The 16576-nt window shown below is 33.9% G+C and overlaps 1 protein-coding gene across 5 annotated transcripts in view; it reads left to right on the top strand.

The window, feature by feature from the left end:
* LOC135841343 (dipeptidase 1-like) overlaps positions 1-7010 on the top strand; it is a 705386-nt gene extending 698376 nt beyond the window's left edge. For all 5 annotated transcript variants that reach the window (XM_065358264.1, XM_065358262.1, XM_065358263.1 and 2 more), the window contains 4 exons: positions 3439-3523; positions 3852-3927; positions 4025-4163; positions 6542-7010. In XM_065358264.1, the coding sequence (XP_065214336.1) occupies positions 3439-3523; positions 3852-3927; positions 4025-4163; positions 6542-6646 (405 nt within the window). In that variant the 3' untranslated portion in view covers positions 6647-7010. The remainder of the gene's footprint in view (positions 1-3438; positions 3524-3851; positions 3928-4024; positions 4164-6541) is intronic.
* Positions 7011-16576: the final 9566 nt, after the last annotated feature.

Below are 16576 nucleotides of genomic sequence, written 5' to 3'. Positions count from 1 at the left end.
AAACTACAATTTTATCGAAAATTCTTCCTCTTTAATGGACTCATATTTCGCTTCTAGGGACACTTCGGAGACTTGAATTTTTCACGAAGACTCTGAACTCGAAGTGAAAATTTTAATCGACGTTGGCCAACATTATTCAAAACTTTTTTTTTCATGATCTACCCCAACAGAGAGGTCAATGACCTTAGCAGGTCGGACAGGATTTTTAGATGGCCTTCAGAAACTGGACAGTGGACATACAACGTTCCAGATGTCTTTCAAAAGCCAGATATGCAGGTCACTGACCTTAGAAGGTTCGACCAGATTCCAGACGATCTAAAAAGCCTGTCAGACAGGTCAATGATCTCAGGAGGCCAGACCTTCAGAAACCATTCAACCTGGTTACTGACCTTAGAGAACCACCGGATGTGAGACAGACTAAAAAAGCTAGTCAGACAGTTCAATGACCTTGCGAGGTCAGACAAGATGCCAGACATTCTTCAAAATTTGGACAGACAGGTCAATGACCTTTTGAAAGACAGACAGGTAAATGACCTTTTCAATGCCAATTTGGAAGGTAGACGAGTTGGGGAAAAATCTGTTAAACAGGTCAATGACCTTACAAGAATGAGCAGAACGCCAGACGGTATGAAAAAAATCCAGACAGACAGGTCAATGACCTTCAGAGGTCAGACTGGAAGTCATGCAGCCTTCAGAAACTGGCCAGGCAGGTCAATGACCTTAATAGGCTAGCGACAGGACACCCCCCCTCCCACCTCTCCCAGAGAGACTTCAAAAGCAAACTGAAAAGTCAATGACCTCAGGAGGCCAGACCTCCAGAAACCATCCAACCAGGTTACTGACCTTGGAGAACCACTGGATGTGAGACAGAGTAAAAAAGCTAGTCAGACAGTTCAATGATCTTGCGAGGTCAGACAAGATGCCAGACATTCTTCAAATCTCGGACAGACAGATCAATGACCTTTTGAAGGTCAGTCTGGAAGGCAGATGGATTGAAAAACCTGTTGAGTAGGTCAATGACGTTACAAGAATAAGCAGAACGCCAGACGGTATAAAAAATCCAGACAGACATATCAATGACCTTCAGGAACCAGACTGCAAGCCGGACGGCCTTCAGAAACTGGACAGGCAGGTCAATGACCTTACAAGGCCAAATAGGACACCAGATGGCTTTTAAAACCCAGACAGGTCAATAACCTATGGAAATCATACTGGAAGTCAGACATCCTACAGGAACTGGACAGACAGGTCAATGACCATCAGGGACCAGACTGCAAGCCGAATGACCTTACAAGGTCAAATAGGACACCAGATGGCCTGCAAAACCCAGGCAGGTCAATAACCTATGGAACTCATACTGGAAGTCAGACAGCTTACGGAAACCGGACAGACAGGTCAATGACCTTACGAGGCCAAATAAGACACCAATTGGCTCTTAAAACCCAGACAGGTCAATAACCTATGAAACTCATACCGGAAGTCAGACAGCCTACAGAAACCAGACAGATAGGTCAATGACCTTAGGAGGCCACATAAGACTCCAGACGGCCTCCTCTCATTTAAAATGGACCGTTTTAGAGCCTGAGCCGGAAAAAAATGATCAAATTTTGCATTTTTAATGAGGTATTTTGACTAATTCAAGGTCGCTGAATACGAATATAACGTTCATGTTGCAATTGAACTTGTACATTGTGGAAATAGCCGCAATTTTTCACTAAATCAGCGCGCCAAGACTCGAATGGACACCAGATTCGGACTTAGCGAACTCGAATTAGTCGAAAACCGCCTTCAAAAGTGAAAAAAAATCCCGAGTGTTAATTAAATTGCCTAACCAGTTCGCCGTAAATACGAGGTGCATTTAGGGCCAAAAAATGCCCCATTGAAATTTTAGTCGAATCCCGTAAAATTTTCGACCATGGAGGTTTTTTGAGACAACGAATTCATTTCCGCAAAATTTCAAATGAGCTATATTTTTGAGCTGGACCATTTTTCCCAAAACAGGTTAAATATGTGTAGAGGACTAGAGCGAAAAAACCACGATTTTTTTCGAAAATTTATCCTCTTTGAGGACCTATATCTCGTCTCGAGTGGCACCTCCGGAGCCACTATATTTTGTGAATAACTTTCATCTCAAAGTGAAGGTCTCCATTGAATTTTTCCGAAATCCTGTGGAGTTTTTTTGTGATCCACTCAAATATTTACCCAAAGACATTGAGAGCGAGATTGGGTACCTAAGACGGTAATGTGTGTACTTATTAGAAAATAATTAACTAACCAATGATCATATGGGCCCATAGATTGATAAAGATGTGGACCTAATCCTTTTCAAATTTTTTCAATCATTACAGCTTATGGTAGCTAGAGCTATACAAATTATGTAAAAATCCAATTTCATATAAACTGCTTACGAATTACCTTGAATATTAGTTAGCGGTTTACAGAAAATAGTAACAAACACAAAACAGAATTAATTAATTTAAACGCAAACCATACTTACAATTATACATTACCTACTCGTTGCCGTTGTATCGTTAACCGCAAAACTTGACGATGTTGGTGTTTTCCAACACATCATATTAGACAGAAAATCAGCTTGAAATGTACCCAGTGTTGTCTCGGTTTCGTTGTGGAGGGTGTTTTTAATTAATCGAATTAGCGAAATTCGTATAGCAAAAGTAACGCTTAGAATGGTGGGCTGGGAAAAATCATATCAATGACGATGTACGCCGTAGCCGTAGAGATATTCCATACGAATGTTTATTTTGATTCGACGAAGCCGCGAAGAATTTTTAATTAGACTGTAAAAAGTACGTACAACGTAGCGATAATAGGCGAGGCGAATGAATCTGTTGTGGAGATAGAAATTCACGTCGGAATGAAGTAGCAAATACTCATTTTGTATTTGAAATAAACCGCTAATCTAGTTTTAAAATTGAGGCAGGAAAACGTATATTTGTAGGTACGCGTAGGTAGGTAACAAAATTATACATAGTTGGTCGAAAAGAATTCGCTACTGGTGAAAGAAGGGTTAAAAATTGAATTAACAATCATGCTCGTCGAAATACCCAGCTTCAAAAAGTAAGAGCAGTTGGGTTATTCATCAAGAATGACTTTTAAAACGCAGATGTTGAAACATGATTAAAAGCTGGTATAGTTTGAACTTTTCGCCAAAAGCTACCTCTTGGCTTATTCATTCTTGGCTACGTTCTGTTTTATAATTTTTAATACTTAGGTACCTACGTTGGGAGTTTTTTCAATTATCGAATAGGTAGGTGTAATTGTATCGCTTGTTTCGAAAAGGATTGCGTTGCTCGCACGGAATGGTGGTATTTTATTGTATGTATTGATGAAAAAATCAAACTTTGAATGTAATTTCGATCGAAATAGTACGTACCCATTTGATACATTTATAATGCGAATTGTTTGTATGTTTTGTAGGCGCAAAATGGCGGAGTCGTTATGGTTACCTTTTATCCTTATTTTATTAGTTGTAATACTATATCAACAATGGACCAAGTTATTGGTAAGTTCAAACGTTTGGTCAAGTATTTACTCGAATAGCTAGGTAGATTTTACATCTAATAAAACCGTAAATTGTTGAATTACTTACTCGTCTGTGGTGTTATTATTACCATAAGTTAGGGTTTTATGGCGTAGATAATGCCTTCAAATTCTGGCCATTGGCACTATAGTCTCGATATCTTCGTCGTACTGCTCCTGCAATTAAATTAGTATTAATGTGTTCTGTAGGTAGTTACTTAGTTATAGCTATATAGCTGTATTATTTTTTTGAATCGAGAAATTATGATACCTATCCAAATATGTAATACGAACTTTTCTTCTGTTTACAGCTCATATTAATCATATTCGAAATATCGCCGGTGAAGATCACATCGGTCTGGGTTCTGGTTACGATGGTATCAATCAGTGAGTTGCCTGTGTCAATGTTACTTATTTATTATAGAAAAATATGTAATTTATATAGGTATACCCTAATAATGTTTTTGTTTTTATTTTTTCACAGCACCACCCGTGGCTTAGAAGACGTCTCTCATTATCCAGACCTGTTGACTACTTTATTAAGGGATCACGATTGGAATGAAACGCAAATAAAGAAGCTGGTTGGACTGAACGTTCTTCGAGTTTTACAACAGGTTGAAAAAGTACGTAATTTTGGAATAAGAAGAGTATCTATGCGAATGTTTGTAAGAAATAATAGATAATATTTCATGTTAATGTAGAATAATTTTGGGCAGGGTGCTTTGAAATTTTTCGTAGGTACGTCTTGTGGTCATTTGGCCATAATTTTTTGCTGACCGAAGAACCTCAAGTTTCCGCCTCCGATTCGAACGAGAACATGATTTTTGGAAAGAATATAATCTGAAACCCCCATAGTTAAAATTTTAGCTGCTCGATATGATTTTTCGATTTTTGAGAAATTTTTGAAAATCAAAATTAACCTTTTATTTTTAGCTATTTATTTTCATTGTTTTTGTTTTTGTTTTTTTTTTTTTCAATAAAATGATGAGTAGAAATTGGTCATGGATTTAATAATAAATCGACATAAAAATTAACCTGAGCAGCTAAAAAGTCGAGATATTTGGCTTATCCTCGACCTGTTTGATTTAATCTACCTACCCAATTAATTTTCAAGTCTTCTAGAGAAATTTTTATATCTCCCAGAAATATAAAACCGCACCGAAGGCTCCAGAATGACTCAGAATAGCGTAATTTGGATTCCGGGTATTTATTTTAGACAAAATACAATTTCACAGTTCAATTTTTAGCTACCCAAACTTATTTTCAAGCTTTATGGGGACATTTTTAAATTTTCGAGGTATCAAAAATCGCACTGGAGGCTCCAGAATGACCGGCCATAGTAGTTGGAATTAGAAGGTAGATTTTGAACAAAATACATACAGCCATTTGTGCAAATTTCAAAGAATTTCTTTCGAATAGAAAATTTTAGATTTTTTCAGAATTTTTTCCTCATGGAATGCTGGAAAGACGAACTCGAAGGTCCGTCTCTAAATTTCATCTAACATAGAAAAATTCGTTGATTAGGTCGGGAATAAGCCACAACTGGATTTTTAGCTACCCAAATTAATTTACATTCCTTCTAGAGACATCGAAAATCGTAGGAGAGGTTTCGAAATGACTAAAAATACCTAGTCAATTTTGAATATTCAAAAATTCTCCAAAAATCAACAAATCAATTTGAGCAGCTAAAATTTTGGTCAAGGGGGTTTCAGAACATGATCTTTCCAAAAATCGTTCAAATCGAAGGCAGCCAGTTCGAGAGGTTTCTTTGTAAGTGGCATCGAATTTTAAAACAAGAAATTGAAAAATGGCATATAAAAATTATTTTCCCGGAAAAATTCGTCCTTTTTTAATAAAGGAGGGAAAACGCCAGATTGTGACCTCAAATTAGTCGGAAACACCTGTAACTTAATTTTTTTGAAAATTGAAAATCCTTCCACATTTTTAAAAATTTTTTTAGAAAATTAGATTTTTTCAAACGAGGGGGGGGGGATTTATCTATTTTTATGAACAAATGACGAGGGCTAAAAATCGACTCCAGATTCAGACTGAACAACCTTGAATTAGCTGAAAAAACACTTTTTTGCACTGATTTTTTTGAAAATTGAAAAAAATCGAAAAAATAAGAAAAGTTACAAAAAAATACCCTTTGTTTCTTTTTTGGAGAAAAAAACTTTTAATCACAATAGCCTGGAGTCAAGTAGAAATTTTGGCGAGGATTTTTTTAAAACGTCGAATTTATTTCCACTGACAAAATTTGATCAAAGTGATCCGGACTGTTGGAAATAAGTAGCTCATTTTCGATCTGAAATTTTAGATAGAGGTCTATTTGGGATAGTGTTTATTTCGCTTCCATTCAAATTCGAAGTGTTTGAGAGCCGGTCTCCATAATTTTTGAGATCTGGAGCAGATTTTTCTAATTTCGATGCATAAGAAAGTAAATCAATTTTTTTTTATTTCACTATCAATTGCTTCCTATTTCAATTTGATACAATTTGATATGCCTCATTTATCGTTGAAATCAGCTTTCTCAAAAAAAATGAAAAATAAAAATTTAAAAAAATTGAAAAATAAAAAATGGAAGCTCCTATAGCTACCTACTCATTGAGATATGCCTACTTATAACCTAGTGCTCTGCTCTGTTTACTATCAAGCAAAAACAAATTACACGAAACGTTTAGTTTTCCAAAGGTGAACTGTATCATTTTTCATAGTAATTCGAAAACCTAAACATAAACGTAGTTCATAGGATCGGCGGCGCTGCGAAATTAATTTAAATAAACGTTTTATCGCCATTTTACCTCGTATAAAATTACATAAATTATCCGTCGAGAGGCTATAAAACATTACACTACGAACGCTACCAATTGCGTGATCAGAATCAGTTACTGAAGATTATTAAGCCAACTCGTTGTTATAATAATACATATTTCTGATATAAATTAATTTTTTACTTACGTACTTTAATGTATTAATATCATCAAATTGTTTTATTCTTCAGGTCAGAGATGAGCTACAAAACGAATTCCAACCCGATGAAGACTCGATACTCGCACACTACCACTATAAGTCACTTCCAAGTAGCTGTGCTGTCCATGATTTGTAATAAAAAAATAATAATTCTCCATCTAGTCAAATGTTTTAATTTTTACTACAAATTTGTGATAGAATTATTTAGGAAATTTGTTGTTTTTTTTACTTATATTTTTATTCGTACGTAGAGAATTCCTTTTTAGTATATTTTTTTCACAATTTATCGCTGATTTTATTCGACGTAATAGAAAATGTTATTATAAGTTGGACGTTGATGGAAAAAAAATCGTATATTTTCAAATTCATTGTACTGCCCATTTTAATTATTTTTTATATTTGCTTAAAATGTTCATATGTGATTCAATTGTTGCGATTACGATTTAAATAAAATGAAATTGCGGATTGCTCGATTTGTTTTTTGCAAGCATAAAAGTGTACTTGATTGTTGTTTTTTATGTAGTTGAAAAGTGGAATAAAATGAGAAATTCTTTATTTAGTAATGAAATTTGTTGCTTGTTAGGTAACGCATACTTAGTACAATGTGTGCGGTTTGTTTCCTGAAAAACGGCTAAAAACAGAACATTTCACCACTTTTTAACAGTGCCAAAAGAGAAATTTCATATCATACTAGTGACATCTAGTTTCTGAATGTATAACTACATACGTAGGTAGGTAATATTGATTCCAATGAAGCAATTTGGATGATTTATCTGCTTACTACGTAAATCTGAAGATTTGGATACAACCAGGAACCACTAAGAAAGAAGGTTAGGTGTTGCCTATGTTCAAAATTGAAGGGGCGAAATACGTTTTCAAAATCTGAGAGTCGAAATCCAATTTTGATCAGGGGAGTTGGCACTTGGCAGTAGGTACTTGTACAGGGTGCCCAGAAATATCGAGTACCCCTAAAAAAAGTTTTCTACTAAAATACTTTGGTTGGTCACAGTGAATGATAATAATGATAGCACATGATTGGTTGTTGGACTGGAGAGATAACATTCCACCAATCATATGCATCTATTTCACGTTGCCAACATATATTTTTAATGAAAAACTTTCTTTAGGGTACTCGATATTTCTGGGCACCCTGTACTTCGAAAAATGATCTATGTATCTTGACTTTTTGCCTAACTTGCAAATTGTAGAGTCTATGAATGATTTTTTATTTCAAAAAATCACGATGGAAAAGATGATTGCGAAAATGAATAGTACGTAGAAAAATAAACAAATTTTGTTAAGTATGATCACTTTTTTTTACTCTACATTTTCAAAAGTTTTCGGAACTCAAAAATTGCCACTTTAATAACATTTTTAGTAAATCAAAAATTTTTGAATTCCAACAACTTTTTTAATTTTAGAGCTGAATTAAAAACTAATCACATCAAAATTTGTTTATTTTTCAATTTTTGACAATCAATGAAATGTCGTAAATCGAAAGTTGAAACATTTTTTTTTATACCTAAGTAGTATGTGCAGAAGAGTGACACAAAAGTTTTATTCAAGATTGAAAATTTTGTAAATGATGTGAAGTTATTGGTAATTTTTTTGGTTCACGGTTATTTTATTATTGATCCTGAAAAACTGGCAATTTCAAGAAATTGAGTGATCTTTGAAACTTCTTATAGTACATTTTGCCTTAGTTTCCTGGTTTTCGTGTAAATTTATTCAAAAGCAATTTTTTTACAGATTTTGTTTCAAATTTTGCAAACTGGTTTTGATTATGTTCAAATTTTCTGCGTGTGAGAAAGGCATAAAAAATCCAAATGGTGGAGGGTGCCAGTTTTTTATTTAAAAAAATAAAAAAACTTTTTATACCAATTTTATATTAATTTTGTCATTATGTTCAAATTGAAAACCTTCGATATGTTTCGTGAATCTTCGGACCAGTCGTTATTAATTCGCCTCGACGAAGCGATGAAATTGTTTGTTGAAAACTGTCCTGAATATGAATCTGGAATATTTTGAATTCAAGTGTGTGTTCCGCCATTATATTTTGATCGCCATCGTTGAAATTAATTTTCTTCAACAAGGGTAAGTAGCTTTTTAAATTTACAAACAAAAAACTTTTTCCAAAGTAGTTCAAACTTTGAATTAAATTTTTTAAAGGTCCATTTTATACAAATTATCGAAAGAACATCTCAAGGGAACCTCATGACGTGTCCCCTGGGAATTTGAATGAAAAGTGATCTAAGTGGTAGCTCTTGGCCCAAGTACCCCATCATTAAAATTTATTTTAACTACCAGTTTTGAGTTTAGCTCCCACAGTGAAATTTAAAATTTAATTTTTTTTTAAATCGCTACTCCGACGCTGAGGCTTTTCCACGGTGTTGTCGTGGAAAAATTCTGACTCACGCGTTTGCACAAGGGAATTCTTTCATTTTCTCATCTATCTATTCATATTACATCTTTTAAAAATAATTATTCAAATTTTCATCAAAAATGAAGAATTTTAATAATATTTGAAAAAAATATAACACGAGCAATTCAGTTGAAAGGGGTAAATTTGCGATTTGGCACTTTCAAGATTTCCTACTCCATAGCTTCGCCCCTGACATCAGTACGTCCATTTTTTCAATTTTTTTTTTTTTTTTTTTTTGAATTTATCGACAGAAAGTTTTATTAAAGTAAGAAATTTAGGTTTTTAAAATAATTATCAAGTGCGGTACGATGTTGAAAAAGATTTGTTAATTCTAGTTATCTAAATCACTATAGGTACGTACTCGTATTTTCGCAGGTGCATCGTTGTTGAATCTATTGAAGACATTTCTCTGTCTTAGGTAGGTAAGTTAGAAACTCAAAATGTTATACCTACATCAACGATTGGGTAAGTGCTTAGATTTTCCTTTATTAAATCTTAGTGCCAAGTAAGTTAATGAATCAATTCCGGTGTATCTAATGATAGAAGTTACAATTTTAGCCACAATTCAATTTACAGTTTCCGTTTGTGGTCTTTGCGAGTAGGTATAACCAATTGAAGATGCATCTTTTCGAATTTCCTTTACAATATTGAAAAAACAAAAACCTTTCGATCAAGAGCACTTTTTGAAAATTTCTTTCTCAATTTTGAATTTTTATGGATATAAAGTTTTTAAAAATAACTCCGAGAAAATCGTTCGGCTCTTGAAAGAAATTTTCGAGATTTTTTTTTCAAATATGTACTTGCATCATAATGTCAAATTTCTGGGGCTAAATTCCATTTTTTATTCTGAATTTGACAAATTTTTCAAATTTTAATATGGCTCATGAATAAATATTCTATGATGCATTGATGCAGTCATGTGGGTGAAATTTGGTCTGAAACCTGTCTGTGGGGAAGAAGTGAGCATTCGGACAAGCTATAAAAATACCAATTGTAGATACGCTTTTTCGACATAAAAGATAGCAAACGTAAGACTGATATGTTTTTGTATTTGATTATGTAGCTTAATTTTATGAAAAGTACTTCCCTCCATACAATATTACACAGAAAAATGTTACTGACATACTTGGTGATAAGCGAATAATTCAGTTTTTAATACTTCGAAATATACTATAGGTAGTTCAATTAAAAAGTTCAAATAGCCGTCACATTCGCCAGAGATTTTTATCATGAAAGATAAAATTTCATAATGAAATAACTGATAGATAAGTACCATTCCATGATTTCAAGAAGAGGTTTTTATGAAAAAACGCAAAAAAAATTGAAGGTATCTTTATTTTGAAAATTGAAAATGTTATGACGTCGCTTATCTTTTCGTCTGTGTACGTGATCTCAGTCTCATCTATAAATATCTATTCAAGATAAGGGCATCGATCTATCTGTACATTTTCTTGGTGATGATAACATTTTTCCACAAGGTCGATTTAATAAATAATTGTAGAGCTCCATTTTTTGGACCTAAGGTTCGGAGAAATATATAATAACGTGGGGAAATTTTTACGTGAAGATTGGCATTTTACTTGGAGGGAATGTAACCAGTGAAACTTGAGCATGGAATAGGAAATAAAATAGTACTGGAAAAAAGAAATGAGAACAAGGGTAGGATCACAGGTGGGTAAGAGGAAAAGGTAAGGTAGGTAACCTATTTCAGCTGAAAAAAAAACAACAAAAAAAACGAAATTTTGAAATATATTTACAAGCGAGCAATTTAAGCTTCATTAATAATTTAAAATTCAAAATATTCAGAAAAAGTTGTAAAACTAAACTGAAAACTAGTCGAAATCGAAGAAAAATCCTTGAAAGTATCGGAGGAAAAACAATGAAATATAATCTAAATTGTGTAAAATTTGAAAAAAAAAGAAAAAGAAACAAAAATTACTTACAAAAAAATGGTAAAGTAAACACATTATCTCTTGGTTTTCCAAAACATGAGGCAGATTGGCCCCACTGCCGTAGGTAGTGCTTATAATACGAACTCCCTATATTGAAAATATCCGGTAACGTGTGTAGCTGTAAATAGAATGACGTTTCGTATGTACATTACGTACCTGCCGTCAGGTCATTGACCAAACCCTTCATATAGTTAAGAAAAGGTTCGAGTCAATGGCCGGAGGATCGCGGAATGTGCAATGATTGTCTCTAGGTACGGTAGGTAGGTAGGTAAGAAAAAGAGTTTGCGGCTTTGTACTTTTATGACATTTATTACTTTAAATAGGAAAAAGAGTCGTAAATCATTTTTATTTACAATCTGTATGTGTACTTAGCAATAATTGCACTAAAAGTATCACGTGATTAAAAAGAATAAGATCTTTGCCTATATAGCGATCTATTTTGGTGCTAAATCTTCATTTGGTCTCGGTTATACGCATTAGCTGGTTCTTTGTCGTGTTGATGTAATTTGAGGCTCATGGGAATCCTTGCGATTTCCCTGCCTAGTCTTGTAGCTAACCCACCTCGCGCGTGGTTAAAGTAATTTGTTTTTAATATTTGATCGATCCGAAGATCGATTATTTTGGAGATCTTGGGGGAAAATGGCGGTAAAGCTTTTTCTCCAAAGAAAATGTTCAATTATGGGCATGTTTTTTGCTTAAAACTTGATTATAAAATGCCATTTATGGGGAATTTTTTCGAATTTTCAAAATCCTGACGGAATTTTAGGCCCCCCATGAGCTCAAACCGATTAGATCTGTCAATGACGGAATGCCATGTATGTAGGTCCCTGACTCTTTGGATTGGAATAGAACTTCGAAAAATCACGTTGTTTTACCATTTCCAATTCGAGTAAATTGAGAGAAATTCAAATTCACGAAATATTTATTCTTAGAGTAAATGCGGAAATTATCATTTTTTTAATTTATTTTTAATTAGGTATTTTATTTATTCAAGACGAAGAATTTTTGTAGGTATCAAATTTCCGAATGAATAAAGTGAAGTGATAAGTAATAATCTGTATCAGCAAAAAACCTATTTAAATGTTGATAAATCAAATTATTAACTGCTGATTATTTTTCGGTTCATATGAATTTAAATAACTTTTTATAATTTTTTTAAATTTTAAATGGATTTTAATGTTTTGTTCAGTTGCACAATAATTATTTTAAAAAAATGAATTCGGAGCTTGAGGTTCCTTACAAGCAATGATGTACTTACTTTATTATATTTATGTAGGTAGGTTAGGAAGGTATTCGATTACTTACTGTAGAAATAAGACTTGCTTTTTTCGGAATTCGTTTTTCTATTTTGTAGTAAGTATGAAATTTCAAACTTTCACCAAATCTCACCATCTGTCAAGGTCTTCGTCGAATAATAAATCATTTTATGAAATCATACAGCAATTAAAGTCGGTAAATTTTTTGGTAAATTTCCCATTAGGGGTTCTAAAAATTTTTTAAATCGTCCCTTTTGGAGAAAACCCCTTCTTCGGTTCACCAAACAATATTGGTTCCCTCTTATGAAGCCCCTAAAATTTTAAAAGTTGAAAAAAATAAATAAAAATTGAATATTATAAAAAATATGAACATTTTTCATTTCTGATTAAAATCTGTTTAAATAGCCACCATTATTCTTATGGGATCCAGTTTTTTCTCTCTTAAAATTTTTAAAAATTCTGTTGAATATTTCTCTAGTAAAATAATTTAGAAAAAAATGGCGATTTTGCACTAGTCAAGCGAGGGCGAAGGACAGTCTCAAAATTGAAAAGTGTTATTGGATGATCATTTTCCACTTCTTCAACGCAGGAACAGGGTTCAATAGGTCTTCCAGTCGTCTTGCCGCCTACAGAGATCGGGAAGGATTTGCTTACAAAATATAAAACATTTGTGCGTCACTTTTTTTAATGTTCTGGATTTCCTATAAAGACCTCTTTTGTTCGGAGCAAGTTTTCTAATAACATGGTAAATAATGGTGGATAACGTTGGCAAAATCCGCATAGCTATCAAAAATTCCAGCAAGGTGTGAAATACCTTACCAATATGTTCAAACAAACAGTAATTAGGTAGGTATCTCTTGTAGGTATAATCGGATGAGGCTGCTGTGTTGGTGATCGTGGCAATTTCTGACAAAATAATAACCATCACCTCCATTGTGATCTTTTTCAATTTTACTGCATTTTTTGCAATTACTTCACGTTATCATCTCGTTTTTTAAATAAACACTAAAAAATACAAATTTCCAAACTACGAAAGTATCATTTGAGACTATGAGATACGAATGGATTTTGATGGAAATACTGGTGAAAAATAGTTTACCCTTGGTTATACCTTTTTGAATTTTTTGATGCCCATACTTTTGAAAACTTCCTAGGTACCTACAATTAATTGGAAGATCCAGTATCTCACGTCATTTGCAGGATCTAGTCTTGTAAGTCCATTGCGTCCTTGGTACCAGGCGTAGGGATCTCCTCGTTGCATTGTATCTGGAGTGAGGGGACGGGGGGGGAGAAATCCCTGGAATACGTGCCGGAATTTGGCGTTGTCTTTCCGCCGCCACTTGGGCTTTTTTCCAATTAATATTCTCCTTACGTAGGGGACTTCGATCTCGACCTGTCGGCTGGGTTCCAGTTTTTCTTGCCATTGAAGAATTTTCTGGTTGAAGTCGACTGGCAACGCTGAACTTTGATTTTTTTGCGTTGGACGGTGGCGAGGGCGAGGTATCGGATTTCGAAGCTGAAGGGTTGACTGGAACTGACATCAAAGACGGAATTTGTCCTTTGTTTGTCGGATTGGCGTAATTTGCCTCGGTTTTCTGGGCAGGAACTTTCGAAGCTGGGGCTGACGGAGTTGAAGACGACGTGGACGGCATTGAATATTGGATCGCCTTCATCTTCAGGAGACTATCGTATTTCCCTTTCAGCGAGTCGAACTTTGTCCTCGACGCTCTGATGGCCAAAAATCTCGCCAGCAACCTACTATCACTCAAAGAAGACAAAATTGCAAAGATTAAAACCGGAAACCCGAATATTTATTTTGCATTTATGTGTTATGCTCGCTGAATAATAACGGGTTGAAAGCATCAAAATTAGTGAGAATTAAAAAAAAAAATTAATTTGTGGCAGTTTTAAATCGACTGCTCTGCGGAAGAAGGGCCAAACTGTTTTTTTACACCCAAGGGCCAAACTAATTTTGCAAATTTCACGAAAGTCAAAAGGGCCAAACTGTGAAGTTGTTTAGGGCCAATCTGATTTTATGAGCAGAGAAAGGGCCAAACTGTATTGTTTTTCCAACAGAATAGCGTAGTTTTCTAGGGCAAATCGAGAATAATTATTTTTGCTTCGTGTTTTTTGATTTTCTGTGCCATCCTTAGAGTCAACACAACCGCTGTTAATAATTTGTGAGGTTTTAACAACACCTTTTATCGACGATTCTCTGGAAGATAACATTACCGCTGTTGTTTAATAGTAATTATTGATCATCAAAGACAAAGTTTTCAACTTTCCCAGTTGTTTTCATTCCAAATGCTGCGATTATTCAATTAAATTTTGAAGTGATTCATATTGAAAATGTTGAAAAAAATTGCCTGGTGTGTGTGAAAATCATTATTTAAAATGCTACAAGTGAGAGGCGGAATGCTCTCCAAAGGATTGAAAGTAAAAATTTCTCGTAATTCGCGAGATGCCCTTGTTAATAATACAGATGGTACCTTGCTATTGCCATTTTGGATAAAAATTCTCAAAATTTTGAGTGGGCACATTGGTGTTTGAAGCATGAAAAATGATCTACTTTTTCTCCTCTACAAGCTGATATTCAATTCAAATCTGCAGCATCAACCATTCAAAAGTTATTAAAGAAAAACATGATTTTTTTTTTCAAATTACTGGGTTCTTCCTAAAATACAAAAGAAGGAGTTTGTATTGTGGCATATGGCATATTATCAGAATCAGAAACGACAAGAGAAGAAACAAGAATATCCCTTACCCAAGAATGGTGAAATCGTACCAGTATGTCGATCAAACTGAGAGATTGTTGAATAATTGAACACAGTTTCATTCAATGGTATATTGAGAACTAAAACATAATCGTGATTAATAAGTAAAATTAGTAGGTATGAATATCATCGATGTCTGGAGGAGTGGCTTAAGATTGCCAAGTGACCAATAATCATTCAGTAGATTTCAACAGAGATTGGCCCTTATGATTTTTGTAAAAATTGAATATAATATAGCTCAAAGGGCCAATCTTCATCAGTTACTATAAATATGTACATTCCTTGTTAATAAATTTTTGAACCCAACTGTGATTTTTTCACGTAATGTTGTACGTGAATGATGAATAAAGGCGAGAAAAATTTGAAACCTAGTTTATACTGCTATAAAATCATGTGTATGGCGATTACCGTTTTAGAAACGGGTGTAAAAATGCAGTTTGGCCCTTCCTCCGCAGAGCAGTCGAAATAAATAATGAAAAATCGGAAACATAATTAACATTATTTTATTTTATGTAAACGGTTGAATCATAATGAATGAATGAATGAAAACTTAATCTACTTATCTACATTCTGCATCCATTTTTTGGATGAACTAACACATTGCCCCTTCTGTTCCCAGAACTTCTTCGGGGTATTGTTGGACCAGTTCTGTTTCCAAAAACGTGGAGTACCGCTAATTGATCTCCTAAATCCATCATAACATCGAATTCTTTTTTATATCGACATGTTCGTTCGTTATTTCCGCAAATGCGGTCGGGTACCGTCCTGCATCGACTGCAATATTATGTAAAAAAAAAAAAAAAAAAAAAAAACACCAAGAATCTGCACCAAGTTGTACCTATATGCGTTGGGATAGCCATGTTGCTATGAAAACCCTAATTTTTTGTTAATTTTTGAGAAAATTATTCTTGTTAGAAGATTTAGTAGATTTAGGTATCGGGAGAAATTTCTATCTAGGCATCATGTATTTTGATTTTTTGTAATTTCTGAGATCGTGAATGAATCAACGGATTTTTTCAGATCGTATTTTCGAAATCAAAATATTTGACAAGAATTTCGTGTGATATATGTAGGAGAATCACGTAATTTTTATCATCATTCGATCTCGTTTGTAAAATTTGAAAATACTGCATGGTATCTTCCAAATTGTCGTCGTTGTTTTATTGATATTTGAAAAAATAACAATGTACCTACAATTCTGTAGTAGGTATGTAAAAGCAAAATAATATCACGTGGTATAGTGAAATTATTTGCTAGATTTTTAAATAAATTAAGCGACACTCGTAGGTTGCAGAATAGTACGAAGAGAAGAGGTGAAAATAGCGATAGGAAAAGAAAGCAATTAAGCAGCAATAGTTAAAGATCACAATAGAAATACAATATGAAAATGAAAACAATCGGATCTTATAGTTATAATGAACAATTCTGAATTGCTCCTCGATTTCGTTTAAATCAATTCTTATTTTAACTTTTCAAACTATTTTAACTCTCCTCCCCACCTCCAACAGCTCACTAAAAACTTGGACGTACACGAATTTTGCGGCAAGGTTATTCCCGCTCAAACTCTAGCAGTCAACACCAATAGTCCAGTACGAACCGAAAAACCAAAATTTCAATGAATTTCGTAGAAATCAATCCGAATAACGATAAAATGTTCAGTAG

This window comes from Planococcus citri, chromosome 3 (assembly GCF_950023065.1).
Source record: "Planococcus citri chromosome 3, ihPlaCitr1.1, whole genome shotgun sequence".
NCBI classification, from domain to species: domain Eukaryota; kingdom Metazoa; phylum Arthropoda; class Insecta; order Hemiptera; family Pseudococcidae; genus Planococcus; species Planococcus citri.
This window is presented reverse-complemented; position numbering and strand designations above follow the sequence as displayed.